Source organism: Vulpes lagopus, chromosome X (genome assembly GCF_018345385.1).
Source record: "Vulpes lagopus strain Blue_001 chromosome X, ASM1834538v1, whole genome shotgun sequence".
Lineage (NCBI taxonomy): Eukaryota > Metazoa > Chordata > Mammalia > Carnivora > Canidae > Vulpes > Vulpes lagopus.
This window is the reverse complement of record NC_054848.1, coordinates 87,857,094-87,872,467: the sequence shown is the minus strand read 5'-3', so window position 1 is coordinate 87,872,467 and position 15,374 is coordinate 87,857,094. Positions and strand designations below refer to the sequence as shown.

The 15,374-nt window shown below is 34.3% G+C and overlaps 1 protein-coding gene across 4 annotated transcripts in view; it reads left to right on the top strand.

Moving 5' to 3' along the window:
- Nucleotides 1–15,374, top strand: part of LRCH2 (leucine rich repeats and calponin homology domain containing 2) — a 103,509-nt gene that overhangs the window by 56,532 nt on the left and 31,603 nt on the right. For 3 of the 4 annotated variants that reach the window (XR_005985590.1, XM_041740197.1, XM_041740196.1), the window contains exons 12-14: nucleotides 3,735–3,800; nucleotides 12,458–12,506; nucleotides 12,588–12,704. Coding sequence is in view for 3 of the 4 variants with exons in the window: in XM_041740197.1 (XP_041596131.1) it covers nucleotides 3,735–3,800; nucleotides 12,458–12,506; nucleotides 12,588–12,704 (232 nt within the window). In the remaining variant the exon portion in view is untranslated. The remainder of the gene's footprint in view (nucleotides 1–3,734; nucleotides 3,801–12,457; nucleotides 12,507–12,587; nucleotides 12,705–15,374) is intronic. The other variant, XM_041740198.1, reaches the window with a different exon arrangement.

The following is a 15,374-nucleotide window of genomic DNA, read 5'->3' as shown; positions in this document are numbered from 1 at the left end:
AGATAAAATAAAATTGTAAGTCAATCAGGAGTTACATTTCATTTTAGGCTTTAACACAGTCTTGTAATGCTTTTGTTGTTGTTTGTCTTGATTTAAAATGATTTATGTGGAGTAAGATTACCCTCGCATATCAGAAAGTACCACCTAGAACTCCTACACCATATGCTACTTAACTCTTTTTTAGCTAGCTACTAGTTGAAGGTAAATGTAGTGTTAGTTCTCTGCGAAAAGAAGCCATGCATGTACTCTCAAATTAAAGGCAATTAAAAAACTGCTTAGGTTGACTTCAGTGGTGATTTTCTGAAAGCAACTTTGCCAATTGTTTAGTTCATACTGTTCTTAAAAGTGTCTTTTATTCTTTATGCAAGTTTATACTAGTACCTGGTTGATGAAACTACTCTAGGAAAATTAACGAGGATAATGCACAGAATTAATAGTGAAAAAGAACAGGAAAGGAGATGAAATAAACTATCAAGTAGATTATTTTATCATAAGTGTTCAAAGTCTGAAGGCTAGTTTTTAGAAGACTGCTCCCTTGTTGAGATGCATAGATTAAGCTACTTTGTTTTGACAGTTTATTGTTGGTTTTTTTAGAAGCTAATCTTTATTCCTCTTATTAAAATACTGAATTTTTTCTACTTGTATTTGAGTGTATTGAAGTCCCTCTGAATCAGTGAAGCTCCCTATATTAAAATAGCTATTCTGGGACAGCCTCGGTGGCCCAGCAGTTTAGTGCTGCCTTCAGCCCGGGGTGTGATTCTGGAGACCCGGGATTGAGTCCCACGTCAGGCTCCCTGCATGGAGCCTGCTTCTCCCTCTGCCTGTGTCTCTGCCTCTCTCTCTCTCTCTCTCTGTCTGTCATGAATAAATAAATAAAATCTTAAAAAAAATAGCTATTCTGTAAGTTTTTAATCTTCACTATAATTTGGGGAATTAAAAAAAACTATCATCTTAAAAAATTATTGTAATGTTCTTCTCTAAATTATTTAGCTAACTCTTCAAATTTCCACCAACCCTCTTATCTATTTTATCGTTAGAGAAATAGTTACTATTCTCTATTTTTTTAAAAAGATTTTATTTATTTTGGGGGATTGAGGGGCTGAGGGGGGGGGAGAGAGAGAGAGAGTGAGTGTGTCTCAAGTAGACTCTGTGCTGAGCATGGAGCCCAACATGGGGCTCAATCTCATGACCCTGAGATCATGACCTGAGCCAAAATCAAGAGTTGGACGCTTAACTGACTGAGCCACCCAGATGCCCCCTGTTCATTTTCTTATATAGATATTCTTATTATGTGGCTGAATAAGTTGATGTTTAGCTGGCTTCTTAAAATTTGTGTGGTTATCACCATAAAGAAAGGATTACTATATGTGGGCTTTTGCAGTGAATAGCTTTAATTGAATGATTCCCATTGCATGTTCATTCCTGGTAACTTGTATAGTATTTTCTTTTATGTCTTTCTTTTTAATAATTATTTTATTTACAGCTAAGTGTGTCCTGAGAGTTTTCACATATTGTGGAAAGATGTGCTTCTTAGTACTATGTAATATGGCTAAATAAAAAAAAGTAGTTTTGAAAAGTTATATTGAAGTATAATTAAGGATAATGGAAAAGGAAAATCACATTTTGAGAAGTTTCTTATTTTGGTTTAGAATTAGAGAAATTATAAACATAACTTATTTCATGTGATTTTTTTTTCCTGATCATATATATGAATATTCCAGTTCAAGGAGCATCACGTTGACCTCTAGCTTGTTATTACTAATTAGGTCGTTTTCTCAACCCTTGAAATCTATCCATTTTTTCTTTTCTGCTTGCTTTACTAATGACTTCCCTGTCCTCTCCCATAACATCTTACTTCTCCCACCTCTTGGTTTGGTTCATGTACGGGAAATGTCAATACAGATGGAGGCCTTTGTGTAATAGAGCATCATTCAGTGAAAAACTCTTCCAGAGGACCAGAGCAGCAGGACATGCATCAAGGTATCTAGAGTTTGTGGAAGCCTTAAGTATTAAGGGGCCAGGTTGGTGCAGCTGAATTTTATAGTCATTTACTTAAAATACAGTACTAGTGACTGGATTAAGGAAATGTGTTTATTATCTAGAACAGATATTTAGATACAACACATGTTTATTTTGACTTTGAGTATCAGAGTAAAACATTAAATATCCACATACAAACAAACAGACTTTTACATAGGAAAATTCTCATGTATATTTTATTGGTAAATGGGTCTCAACTTTTTTTCATCTTTCTGCTTCAGTATGACTCCTATACATCAGTAATCACAATGCTAGTGTGGTTTGAGGAGAATTCAGAATTTACTACAGTAAGGGCACTGTAGTTTGATCCTTCTACCTCCCTCTACTGCAATAATTCTGACATTCACTCCTCAGGACAATTCTCACTGTTATATCTCGTTTTTAAAAATCACTCTTTAAAGATGTATTTCTTAATAGTCCTAGATATTTTTTACCTTAATTCTTTTGCATTTCAGGATTAAGTGCAATTTTAGTATATGTCCATACTAAGCAAAATAAAGGTGTTATTAATCTCAAAGTTGTTCGGTGCAAAGCTACATTGCATTGCCTGTGATACTTGTCCTTTGCTCCTCACTGTGATTTCCTCCTAAAGAGGCTTTAATCCATCCAAGCTAGTGAGGAAGCTGGGGTAATGAAAATTGGTTTCTTTATGTTAACCATCTTTCTGTAATTACCAACTTATCTTTAGGTTATGATATCTTTTAGTAGTAAATATGTAGTTTTATTTTTATTTTTTTAAAAGATTTTATTTATTTATTTATGAGAGACAGAGAGAGAGGCAGAGACATAGGCAGAGGGAGAAGCAGGCTCTTTGCAGGGAGCCCGATGTGGGACTTGATCCCAGGACTCCAGGATCATGCCCCAAGCCAAAGGCAGTTGCTCAACTGCTGAGCCACCCAGGCATCCCTGTAGTTTAATTTTAAATTATTTTCTCCTTTTTATTTTGATAGTTGACATCCAAAGTTTCTTGAATAAGACATATTTTATTCCTTATAAGACTAAACTTTAAAATTGAAAAGCAAGTTACATTTAAATCTATAGTAAATAGATAAATATTAAGAACTCTTAAATATGTTAGTGACTTATGCTAAAGGAAGTTATTCATTACTTTGGACTTTGAGATTAATACTTAGAATTCTATAAAATTATGGACAAATAGTTCTCTCATGATCCTTTATCGTTTTTTTCTTTTTTGTTTTCTTCAAATATCATCTTATTTGGGTATTAAAAGTTTAATAAACTTGTGAGATTTTTTTAAAGAATTGAACTTTAATATTGGCTTTACATTTAGAATTAAGATTTGTTATTTGGCTCTTGGCAAAATGATCATCTGTTACGTCAGCATAACTTGTGTTATTTGCTGTGTTGGGAAAATGAAATCAGTCATGATGGCACCTAAACAATCTGCATCTATTTATCTTCTGTCTCAGCCAAAAGTTAGATACACACAGGGCAATAGCATGCTTAGAAGATACCCAGACCTCAAGAAAAGGTTTATAGAAGAAGATGTGTGGAAAAGTTGGTGGGCTTCGTTCCTTCATGATAGCCATAGGAATTATATCTAAATGATATTTAAACATTGTTTTCTAGCAGAGATCTTCATGGACCAGATGCAGTTTATTATGGAGATCTTTTATATCATGCGTTAACACTTTTTAATGTATTTTGGAATTAATGTGCTAATTTACTTCTAGGATTCTTAATCATTCAACTTCTGTCCCAAGAAACAAGCCAAAACAAACTGTGGAATGCGAAAAGAGGTATAAAAATATCTTAGTCCTTATGTTTAATATTTTAAAATGAAGCTTGATTCTCTAACAGTGATGTTCCCATATGTGGGCTTTAATTGAATAAATGATACAGATTTACTACTATAATTTAATTTAATGAAGAAATGTGTTATAGCACCAGATAAATTTACTTTTGATATAAACAGATCCAAAAATACTGATTTTGATCTTTTTGTGCTCATACCTGCATTTTTTCTTAATGACAGAATCATTTGTTCATTTATTAACTCAGTAAACCATTTATTGTAGGAGTATTACTGCCAGAATGTGTTTCTTCATCATTGTGTTTTCTTATCGTTCACTTTTTAATTTCATTTCAATTGGGTTTTACTAAGTTTTTCTATGTGAATACAGGGTCTAAGTTAATATGTATGAATTCCAGAGAACTAGAAGACCTTGAAAGTTTCTATTTATCTTTTTGGCAGTTTGAAAATTTGCATCAGGTTCAACTCCTGGGTCATTTCTACGGGAGTATAAAGGTCCAAGGCTGGAGGTAGGGTGGCTGTAGAAGTAAACACAGAGAGAATTAACATTTCTTAAATGCTTGTTATATGCAAACTGTTCTCAATGGGTTAGATGTCTTGTCCTCATAACAACTATGAAGTTGTTACTGTTACCCCATTTTGTTAGGGAAAAAACAGAGGTTCAGAAATTACCATAATTTGCTCAAGGTCACACAGCTTATAAGTGATACAGTGAAGATTCAAGCCCAGGTTGTCTGGTTCCAGAACCTCATGTCTTAACATATGGAAAAAAGAACGTTTTGCTTCCTTGAGATTCACACATACCACTGATATCTTTTCCTGAGTAACTCAGTCTAAACTGAACTTATGTTTTTCCAAACTTACTTCTTCTCCTATATAGTTTGCCTGAGTGAATGTCCCACTACTCAGTCACCTGTCAGCAACTTTGAAATCATAGGAAACTTCTCTCTCTCTCTCTCTTTTTTTTTAAGATTGTATTTATTTATTCATGAGAGACAGAGAGAGAGAGGCAGAGACATAGTCAGAGGGAGAAGCAGACTTCATGCAGGAAGCCTGATGTGGGACTCAATCCCTGCACTCAGGGATCACACCCTGAGCCAAAGGCAGGCGCTTATCAGCTGAGCCACCCAAGCGGCCCAGAAACTTCTCTTATGCACCCTTCCCAATCTAGTCAATAACAGAAAATTACAGCTTCTTTTTTCTTGAAATATTTATTATTTTTTAAAGATTTTATTTATTTATTCATGAGAGACACACACAGAGAGAGAGAGAGAGAGAGAGGCAGAGACACAGGCAGAGGGAGAAGCAGGCTCCATGCAGGGAGCCCGATGTGGGACTCGATCCCAGGTCTCCAGGATCATGCCCCCTGGTGAAGGTGACGCTAAACCGCTGGGCCACCGGGGCTGCCCAGAAAATTACAGCTTCTTAACATTACTTACATCTGTCTCAACCTCTCCATTCCTAGCACAATCGTATTGGCATAGGCCCCATCCTTTTCCTCCTGGATTATTGTAACAGTCCCTAGATGTATCTCCTTTCTTCACTTTTGCTTACCTTTAAACTTGTCTTCTGCACTGTTATAAGAGTGATGGTTCTAAAATAGTCTGTTTGACTTCCATTTATTATCTTCTACTGGTTCTTTATCACTTTCAGGATAAAGCTGAAAATGTTTGACTTAACTGTAAGATTGAAGTGAATTTCTGCCTATCTTAAGCCTTATGTGCTCTTCCAGTGGCAATTTTTGCTGTTAGGAACAGTACTTTTTCCCTTATTCTAGCATGGTTTCCCATCTCTGTGTTCTGTATATCCTGATTTCTCTCCTGGGACTGCCCTTTCTTCTTTTTTTCCACTTTGGCGTTCAGAATTGAGTTCAAGTATAAAGATGAGTTTTTATACTCAAGTCTAGAAACATTACTCAAATTTCAGTAATTGAATTTAATCCACTCCCTCCATTTTTGAATACTGATTCTGTTATCTTGTATGTTCTCTTTCCTTAAAGTTTGTGTTATTACTTCCCCCCTACCTTCTTTCATTCCCATGCTAAGCTTCCTCCCCAGGTTCCTAATATTCTCTTGAGAAAATCCCAATTGCCCAAACCTCAACACTGTGATATCTAATCCTGGCCTCTCCTTCATATAACTATTACTTCTACTTTTCTCATTTTCAAAATAGTCACTCAATTTTTTCTTAAAAACAAAATAAAAAATTTCCTAGTATAAGATTAATGTAGCTTTATTCTTGAAAAATTGTAAGATTTAGCAAACACAAAGAAAAAAACCCAAATAAATATCAACTATTATCCCACTCTTCAGAGATGACAAGTCATAGTATTTTGGTATTTTTCTCTTTAGACCCTTTTTCTATCTGTGTGCATGAATATTTGCATGTTCGTGTGTGTACACACACGCGCACGCACCACAGAGTTGTATAACCTGTTGCCTATTTAACATCTCCACTTGGATGTATAATAGTCACGAAACTTAACTTTCCAAAACTATACTCTTGTTTTTTTTAAGATTTTATTTATTTATTTGAGAGAGAGCACTAGCAGGGGACAGAGGCAGAAGGAGAGGGAGAAAAAGACTCCCAGCTGAAGAGGGTGCCCCATGTGGGGCTCTATCCCTGGACACTGGGACCATGACCTGAGCTGAGGGTAGATGTTTAACCCATTGAGCCACCTAGGTGCCCCTCTAAAACTATAGTCTTAATCCCTCCTCGTACCTCTTGAACTTGTTTTTCCTGTATTTTTTCCCATTTCAGAAAATGTAAACTCATCCTTCTAGTTGCTCAGCTCAAAAGCCTCAGTCAACCTTAACATGTCACTTTACTTTCAAGTGCCATATCTAATCCACTAGCAGATCTCGTTGACTCTGCCTTCAAAATATAACCTGAATCTGATCACATCTTACCACCTCCACACCTACCACCCTAGCTTTAGCCATATCTTTTAAAAATTTTATTTTATTTTTATTTATTTTATTTATTAATTTATCTTTATGATTTTTATGTTTTTTCTTTCAAGTTTTTCTTTAAATTCAAGTTACTTAACATATAGTGTAGTATTGATTTCAGGAGCGATTCATCAACACCCAGTGCTCAACACAAGTGCCCTCCTTAATACCCAACACGCAGTTACCCCTTCCCCCAATCCACCTCCCCTCCAGCAACCCTCAGTTTGGTCTCCGTAGTTAACAGTTCTTATGGTTGCCTCCCTCTCTCTGATTCCTCTTACTTTATTTTTCCTTTCCTTCGCCTATGTTCATCTGTTTTGTTTCTTAAATTCCACTGTGAGTGAAATCATATATTTGTCTTTCCCTGACTGATGTATTTCCACCCTAGCCATCTCTTAGTTCAGTTATTAAAATAGCCTTTTTTTTTTAAAGATTTTATTTATTCATTCATGAGGGACAGAGAGAATGAGAGGCAGAGACACAGGCAGAGAGAGAAGCAGGCTCCACGCAGGGAGCCGGACGTGGAACTCGATCCTGGGTCTCCAGGATTACACCCTGGGCTGAAGGCTAAACTGCTGAGCCACCCGGGCTGCCCTAAAATAGCCTTCTGGCCCGTTTCCTGCCCTTGGTTTCCTTTAGTCTGTTTTTCAAAAAAGCATCAGATTGGTATTTTTTTGTGATGTAAGTCAGATCGTGTCACTCTTCAGAATTCTCTAATGACTTCCCATCTCATTTGGAATAAAAGCTAGAGTCCTTTAGGGACTTAGAAACCTCTGCATTATTTGGCGCCCTCCTGCCTTGCTCTCTTGCCTGGGTCTTCCTGGTTGGTTAGCTCCTCTCTAGATATACTGACCTCCTTGTTGAGTCTTAATTCACCAGGCATTTCCTGGTCCCTCAAGGCTTTTGCCTCTGCTTAGGATGATTCCCCCCAGATAACCATAAAGTTTATTCCCTTGGTGTCAGGTTTCTGCTCAAATTTCACGTCATCAGCAAGGAGTTCCCTGGATAACTTCTATAAAAGAGAATGCCTCCCCCCCCCCAACTTCCTTGTCCCTTTTCCCATACCTTTTTTTATTTTTCTCCAAAGATCTTAATACCCTCTGACATTCTAAATTTATACTTTTTTTTTTTTACCATCTGACATTCTGAATATATACTTCTTTATTTGTTTACTGTTTGTCTTTATCACCACATCACTCCCTTGGCACACTACAATGTCAGTTTTATCAGTTATTAAGAGAAGACTGTTGAAATCTCCAGCACTAATTGGGGATTTCTTTGAAGTTCTATCATTTTTCCTTCATGTATTCTGAAGCTGTTATTAAATACATAAATGTTTAGGATTGTCGTGTCCTCTTGGTGAATTTATACCTTTGTTGTTATGAAATAATATTTTTTATATTTCTGGTAATATTCTTTGCTCTGAAGTCTACTTTTCTGATATTGTATAGTCATCTCAGCTTTCTTTTGATTATTGTTAACATGATACATCTTTCTCCATCCTTTTATTTTTAATCTACTTGTGTTTTTGTGGAGAAAGTTTGTTTCTTATATTTAGAATATAGTAGCACCTTTTTTATTTAATCTGACAATCTTTTAATGGCAGTGTTAATATTGTTTATATTTAATGGAATTATTGCTATTAATAGATGTAAATCTATCATCTTCTTGTGTGTTTGTGTCTTATCTATTCTTTATAGCCATCATCCTTCTTTTTAAATTTTTTTTTAAAGATTTTATTTATGAGAGAGAGAGAGAGAGAGAGAGAGAGGCAGAGACACAGGCAGAGGGAGAAGCAAGCTCCATGCAGAGAGCCCGACGTGGGACTCGATCCCGGGTCTTCAGGATCATGCCCTGGGCTGAAGGCAGTGCTAAACCGCTGAGCTACCCGGGCTGCCCCCTCTTTTTAATTTTATTTTAAGACTCTTATTTATCTCCTTCATGGACTTATTAGCTGTAATTTTTTGTTACTAATTATTTTAGGGTTTAAAGTATAGTGTTTAACTTATCACAGTCTACCTTCAAGTGTTGGTATGCCATTTCATATATAACTCTACCACAGTATACATCTGTTTCTTCCCTTCTGGCCTCTGTGGTGTTGTTGCTATACATTTTACTTATATATATATTAAAACCTCGTAATACATTGTTATTATTTTTGCTTTAAATAGTTGATTATTTCTTTACAGAGATTAAAATAATCAGAATAATGTCTTTAATCTTTACTCCCTTAGTTACCATCTCTAATAGCTCTGAATTCCTTTGTGTAGCTCTATATTTCCATGTAGTATAATTTTCTTCCTACCTGAAAGGAACTTTAATGCTGCTGGTGCTGAATCCTTTCAGCTTCTGTATGACAGAGTCTTTGTTTCACCTTCATTTTTCAATCTTTGCTGGTACAAAATTTTAGGTTGACATTTTTGTTTTCTTTCAGTACCTTAAAGAGTTTTCTACTGTCCTCTGGATTGTGTTGTTTCCTATGAAAATTCTGTTGTCAGCATTTGTTTCATAGAACCTAATGTGTCTTTTTTCTCTGGCTGCTGTTTCCATTTTCTATTTATCATTTATTTGTTTTTAAGTAATTTGATTACGATGTATCTTGTAGTTCTCTTCATTTTTCTTTTGTTTGGAGTTCTTTGAGCTTCTCAAATTTATGGGTTTATTGTTTTCATGAAATGTGAAAATTGGGCCCTTATTTCTTCAAATATCCTTTCTGTCCCCTGACCTATTCTGGAATTCCAGTTATATGTATATTAGGCTACTTGGGGTTTCCCACTGATTGCTGAGGTTCTGATCAGCCCTGTTCAGTATTTTTCTTTCTTTGTTTGATTTTTGATAGTTCTTTTACTAAGTCTTTATGTTCACCAATCATTTCTTCTTTAAAGATTTTATTTTTAAGTAATCATCATACCCAGCATGGTGCTCAGACTTACAGCCCTGAGATCATGAGTTTTATGCTGTCCCAGCTAAGCTAGCCGGGCACCCCTCTAATCATTTCTTATTAAATGTCCAGTCTACAGTTAATCCCATCCAGTTTATTTTCCATTTCGGATGTTGTACTTTTCATCTCTTGAACTTTGATTTTTATCTATTTTATGTCTATTGTGTCTGTACTTAACATGCTTAGTCTTTTTCTCTAGCTTCCTCAACATTCCTGATTGAATTGTTAAAAAAGATTTTATTTATTTGAGAGACAGAGAGAGCTAGCAAGCAAGCGCACAAGCAGGGAGAGCAGTAGAGGGAGAGAGAGGAGCAGGCTCCCCGCTGAACAGGGAGCAGTACTCTGTTGAAAATTTGAAGAATGCTTCTGTAGAGTAAAAGCTCTTCAAATCCTTTCTCTGTGCATTGCTTAATCTCTATTACTTTGTCCTGTTAATTCCATCTACCTTTTTTACTCTGGCTCCCAGCTCTGTCTCTTCAATTCAGGGAGCCCCCTGGGCCTTACTTTGGTTCCTCCTCTCTGGGCTAGGAGCCTGGAAACTCTCTTTCTGCAGCAACCTGATGCAATTATGGGGTTTGCCTTCTTTGTTACCCATCTGTAAGGGATAAATGTCTTTTTTTCTTTCTTTCTTGCCTGATACTCAGTGTCTTGGAAAGCAGAATTTAATATATTTTGTCTGTTCTTTTAGTGTTTTTAGTCAGGGTATAAATCTGATCACTGTTACTCTATCTTGGCCAGATACAGAGTCTAATTCTTACATTTTGTGTGTTTTGTCAGTATTTAGTTTGTTTCTTCCATATACTCCCTCTGCCTCAACATTTAAAAGCTTACTGCCCGTATTTTTCATATACTTATGCAATTTCTTTTTTTTTTTTTTGCAATTTCATCTTTATTTATATTTGAATCTTTTAGTCATGAATTTTGGTTTTTGATATGAGGTGAGGTATTTAATTTTTTCTTCTTTTCTTGCTCCCTCTCTCCTTTTTCGTATCCAACTCCCCGTTTTTCTTTCTTTCTGTATTTTGTAATTGGTTAACCAGTTGTCTCAACACTATTTGCTGCATAACCTATCATTTCTATAACAATTGTAAATTTCATTTTTTAAATCACAAGTTGTTATATTTGTGGTTCTGTACTTGTCTTCCACTGGAAAATCTATAAATTCTGGGTCTAATGGTATTTAATTAATTTAGTAGAATATATGTAATTTCCTAGCAAGGAAGTCCCCTTTATTATAGAACTTTTCTTTATCATCTCTACTTCCAAATCAACTTTGAAATTCTTTTATCAAATTTCTAATACATTCTTTCTGTTTTTTATTATAGTTTATTTCAGCTGCCAATTAATTTGAAGAAGTTATAATATTTTGTCTTTCTAAGAACTTTCCAGTTATTCAATTTTCTTACTAGACATTTGTAGTTATGTTTCTTTTTTTTAGAGAGAGAGAGCACAAACAGGGAACAGGGTCAGGTGGGGGCAGAGAGAGAGAGAGAATCCCAAGCAGGCTCCATGTGCTGAGAATGGAGCCCAATTCAGGGCTCCATCTCACAACCCCAAGATCATGACTTGAGCACTAGACTAGAGCACTAGACTAGACTACAAATATCTAGTAAGAAAATTGAATAACTGGAAAGTTCTTAGAAAGACAAAATACTATAACTTCTTCAAATTAATTGACAGCTGAAATAAACTATAATAAAAAACAGGAAGGATGTATTAGAAATTTGATAAAAGAATTTCAAAGTTGATTTGGAAGTACAGATGAAAATCAAGAGTCAGATGCTTAATTGATTGAGCCATTCAGGTGCCCTGACTTGGGTAGTTTTTGATGTAGATCTTATGCATGTCTAAGTTAAGTTTGTTCTAGTATTTTTGCTTTTCCTTCCTTTTATGAATATTTTCTTCCTGATATATTTTATAGCTTGTTATCAATATATTGATATATGAGAAAGCTATTAAGTTTTGTATATTTTTTATAACTGGTAACCTTCTTTTAATAATAATAGATTTTTTCCCCCTTGGACAATCATGTCTTCTCTAAATTTTGAAAATTTGTTTCTTTCTCTCTAATATTTAAATGTTTTTTTCTTCCTGTATAATAGAGAAGTTCTTACAATAGTGTTGAATAATAATAGCTCTAGTGGGCATTTTGTCTGTGTATTTTTTCCAAAGGAACTTCTTGTTCAAATTGGCCACTTAACAACATGTGCAGTCTACTTTTCCTGACAAAAATAGATGAAAAGAATTTCTACCATAGACCCTGTGTGTCAGAATAAAGGGTTAGAGGTTCATAATCAGTAATTCAATAGTCAGAGAAGAATTACTCCCCTAATCTCTTTGGCATTTAAACAAAATAAATCTGTATAAAGAAATTATTAGGTTTTTGTTTGTTTTTAGTAGTGATTTAATTTAATTATTAAAAACATCTGGTTTTTCATTGTATGTCTAGGTATAACATTTCTTTTGGCCTCTAAAAAGTCCTTAGTGTAGTCCTTTGCATAGGAATGATATTAAAAAAAAACTTATTTAATGTTTTTTTTTTTAAAGGAATAGAAGTGATTGGGAACTTAATATATTTTTGTCAACTTTTAAGTATTATGTAGTTTAAACCATAGACATGGATAAAGTCTTTTAGATTTCTGGTAAAAAAAAAAGAGAGAGAAAGCGAGAGACAACAGTATATTGTTCATAATAAATACCTAAGAATAATTCTAAATTTTTTAACATATGAAGACATCTTTAATTTTGTAGTGTCTCAGCAGATGAAGTTAATTCACCATTATCACCCCTCACGTGGCAGGTAAGAGAAAAATGAATTACTGTTATATCTAATATTTTATTTATGTCATTTATTTAGTTAAAAGAAATTGTCTCATTATAGCCCCTAGAAAATCAGAAGGATCAAATAGATGAACAGCAGTGGCCAGAATCTCAGCCTATAATCTGGCAGAGTGAAGAAAGAAGGCGGAGCAAACAGATTAGAAAAGAATATTTCAAGGTACTTTATATTAAATTGCAAAATTTACGTTGTAATTATTACTTTTAGCTTTATCAGTTTCATGTTAATAAGGTAGACTGTAACTCTAGTTACATATAATAAATGTATTATTTTATCTTGGTTTCCCACATGCATGGATATAGATAATATTATCCAGTTAAATACATAAAATTTCAATAATTCAGAATAATTAAGAATGACATTGCAGATCAATCTGAATTGTGATTTACCAGATACTTGACATGAAGGATGAATGTTTGCTATACTGCTAGTTGTAGCAATATGTAGTTATGTTTTAAAAGAATTGCCTAGAATAGGTCTTTTGTTAGATTTGTTTCAGTATATAGTTCACATGTATTTGCAATTAGTATTTAACTGTTTCTGTCTAAATAAATGCTATTTACATGGCTCTAAAAATGCTTGAAAGTGTTTGTACCCCATTTTTTCTTCTTGCTACCTTAGTAGATTTCTTAAGATGATCTTTCAGCTAAATTAAAAGTTTAGACTATTTGAATCATCCCAAATTTCTAGGTAGCAGGGTTTTAATGAAATTTTACTGTGTACACCTTTGTAAGTATTGTATTATTCATTTGTGGTTAAAGTCTGCTACGTTTGTAGATGTCAGTGGAATTAGCTTAATCTACAGTACTAGTCAGAATCCATTATTGGACAGTGCAGATAAGCTTCCTGCCCCATGAATGGCAAATTCTGTTGTCTTTGTGCCCTTTGTTTCCCAAAGCCTAATTTTTATGTAATAATAACAATTTTATGTAAATACATAGTTCTATGACAAATTATAGGTAGTTTGAAGTTTATATCTCTAGTGGATAGGATTATATTTTATGTTTTTCTCTGGTAAAAGTGGTTATCTGTACACATTGATCTATTTCCTTTTATGGGAATATAACATATTTGGAAGTAGGGAGTATCATATGAGCAAAACAAAAAAGTTCTGTGTCTTAACAAGTCTGTGATAAGTTTCATCCTTGTACAAGTAATTACTGAATCCTTTTATTGAGCTTCATGGTACCTGGTCAGTATGAGAGATAATGAAGAAATAAAAAGGAAAAAAAACAAGGACCTTCTAAGCAGAACCCTGGTCAGTAATGGCGAAAGTCTGTTTATCCCAAGTCTTTACAGATCTGCAGTTATATTCTGACATTTGTTTTAAAATCTCCTCTTTCAATTTATAGGACGTTGAACAAAGGCACATAGTAAAATTTGTTAGTAGATAAAACCTGATGAATGAGAGATTTTAGTTTTTCTGACTAATGGAAGAGATTTTGATATTTACTTGATCTACTAGTAAAGTAAAAGCATATAAATTTTGATAATTTATCAAAAACACTTGCATAGCAATTATTAAGTACCAGGCACTCTGTTATAAGGACTTGACAAATATCAACTCGTTTAATATTCATAGCAACCCTATGAAGTAAGTACAATTATCATTCCTATTTTACAGATGGGTAAATTAAGGCACAGAGAGGCTAACTAATATGCGTCATGTCACTTAGGTTATAAACAGCCAAGTCAAGATTTGAACCTAGAGCCTATGCTGCGCTGCCTGTTTACCTACTGTGGATAGTCTAATATCAAACGAAACTTTCAAATCAATACAATTTATTGTTTTTAAAAATACTTTACAGTAACCCAAGTGAAGATCTCAGTAAAGCCTTGACAGAAGCCTTTAAAAAATAGTTCTTTGATTTAATAGTATCATTTGTTGATAAGTATTTTATTTTTTAAGGCTTAAACATATGTCCTATAATATTTCTATTTTGTAAGTTCCTAAGAGATCAAATGAGATCCTCTTTGAAATGTCCATTATGTTATCCATCATTCAAGAAATGTTAATTTCTTCCATACTTTTAATAAAGTGGGTACAAAGATAAGCTTAGTCACTGGGAAAGATTTTAAGGAGATATGTAGTTCTCCTCAATAGTCAGAAGATGTCAGTGTTAGGACACTGCAAAAAAATTGAATGTCAACAAATTTTTCCTAAGACGTAAAAAAAAAAAAAAAGATAAAAACCTGAGATACTACTCTCTGAGTCAAAACCATTATTCATGGGACGCCTGGGTGGCTCAGTGGTTTAGCACCTGCCTTTGGCCCAGGGTGTGATCCTGGAGTCTGGGGATCAAGTCCCACATCAGGGTTCCTGCAGGGAGTCTGCTTCTCTCTCTGCCTATGTCTCTGCCTCTCTCTCTGTGTCTCTCATGAATAAATAAATAAAATCTTAAAAAAAATATTCAGAATTGCCAGTATTTTCTTGCTTAAGACGTCATTGATTTCTATAAAATATCTTTATTTCAAAAATAAAATTTCTCTTAATTACCCATCTTCCAAGAATCAAAAGGGTTATTCATAGGATATATTATGAACTTAATTTGGATTTATAGTTCATTAAACACTAAAATATACTACTTTAGAAATTTATATCCAAATATCACCACGCTCATTCAGCGATAGCCCTTAGCTTTGTGGTGTTGAGGAACATACAGAGCTTTTGTGCAGCTTTATCCTAATACATATAAATGACTGAGCCACAAGATTTCTTTGTGTTCCATGGTACATATTTAATGGTGGTGTTGTTATTCAGTATATTTATTGAAAGTGTGCATATGTTTGTGTATGTGGGTCTCTTCATTAATTATTTCTCAGTTGCCA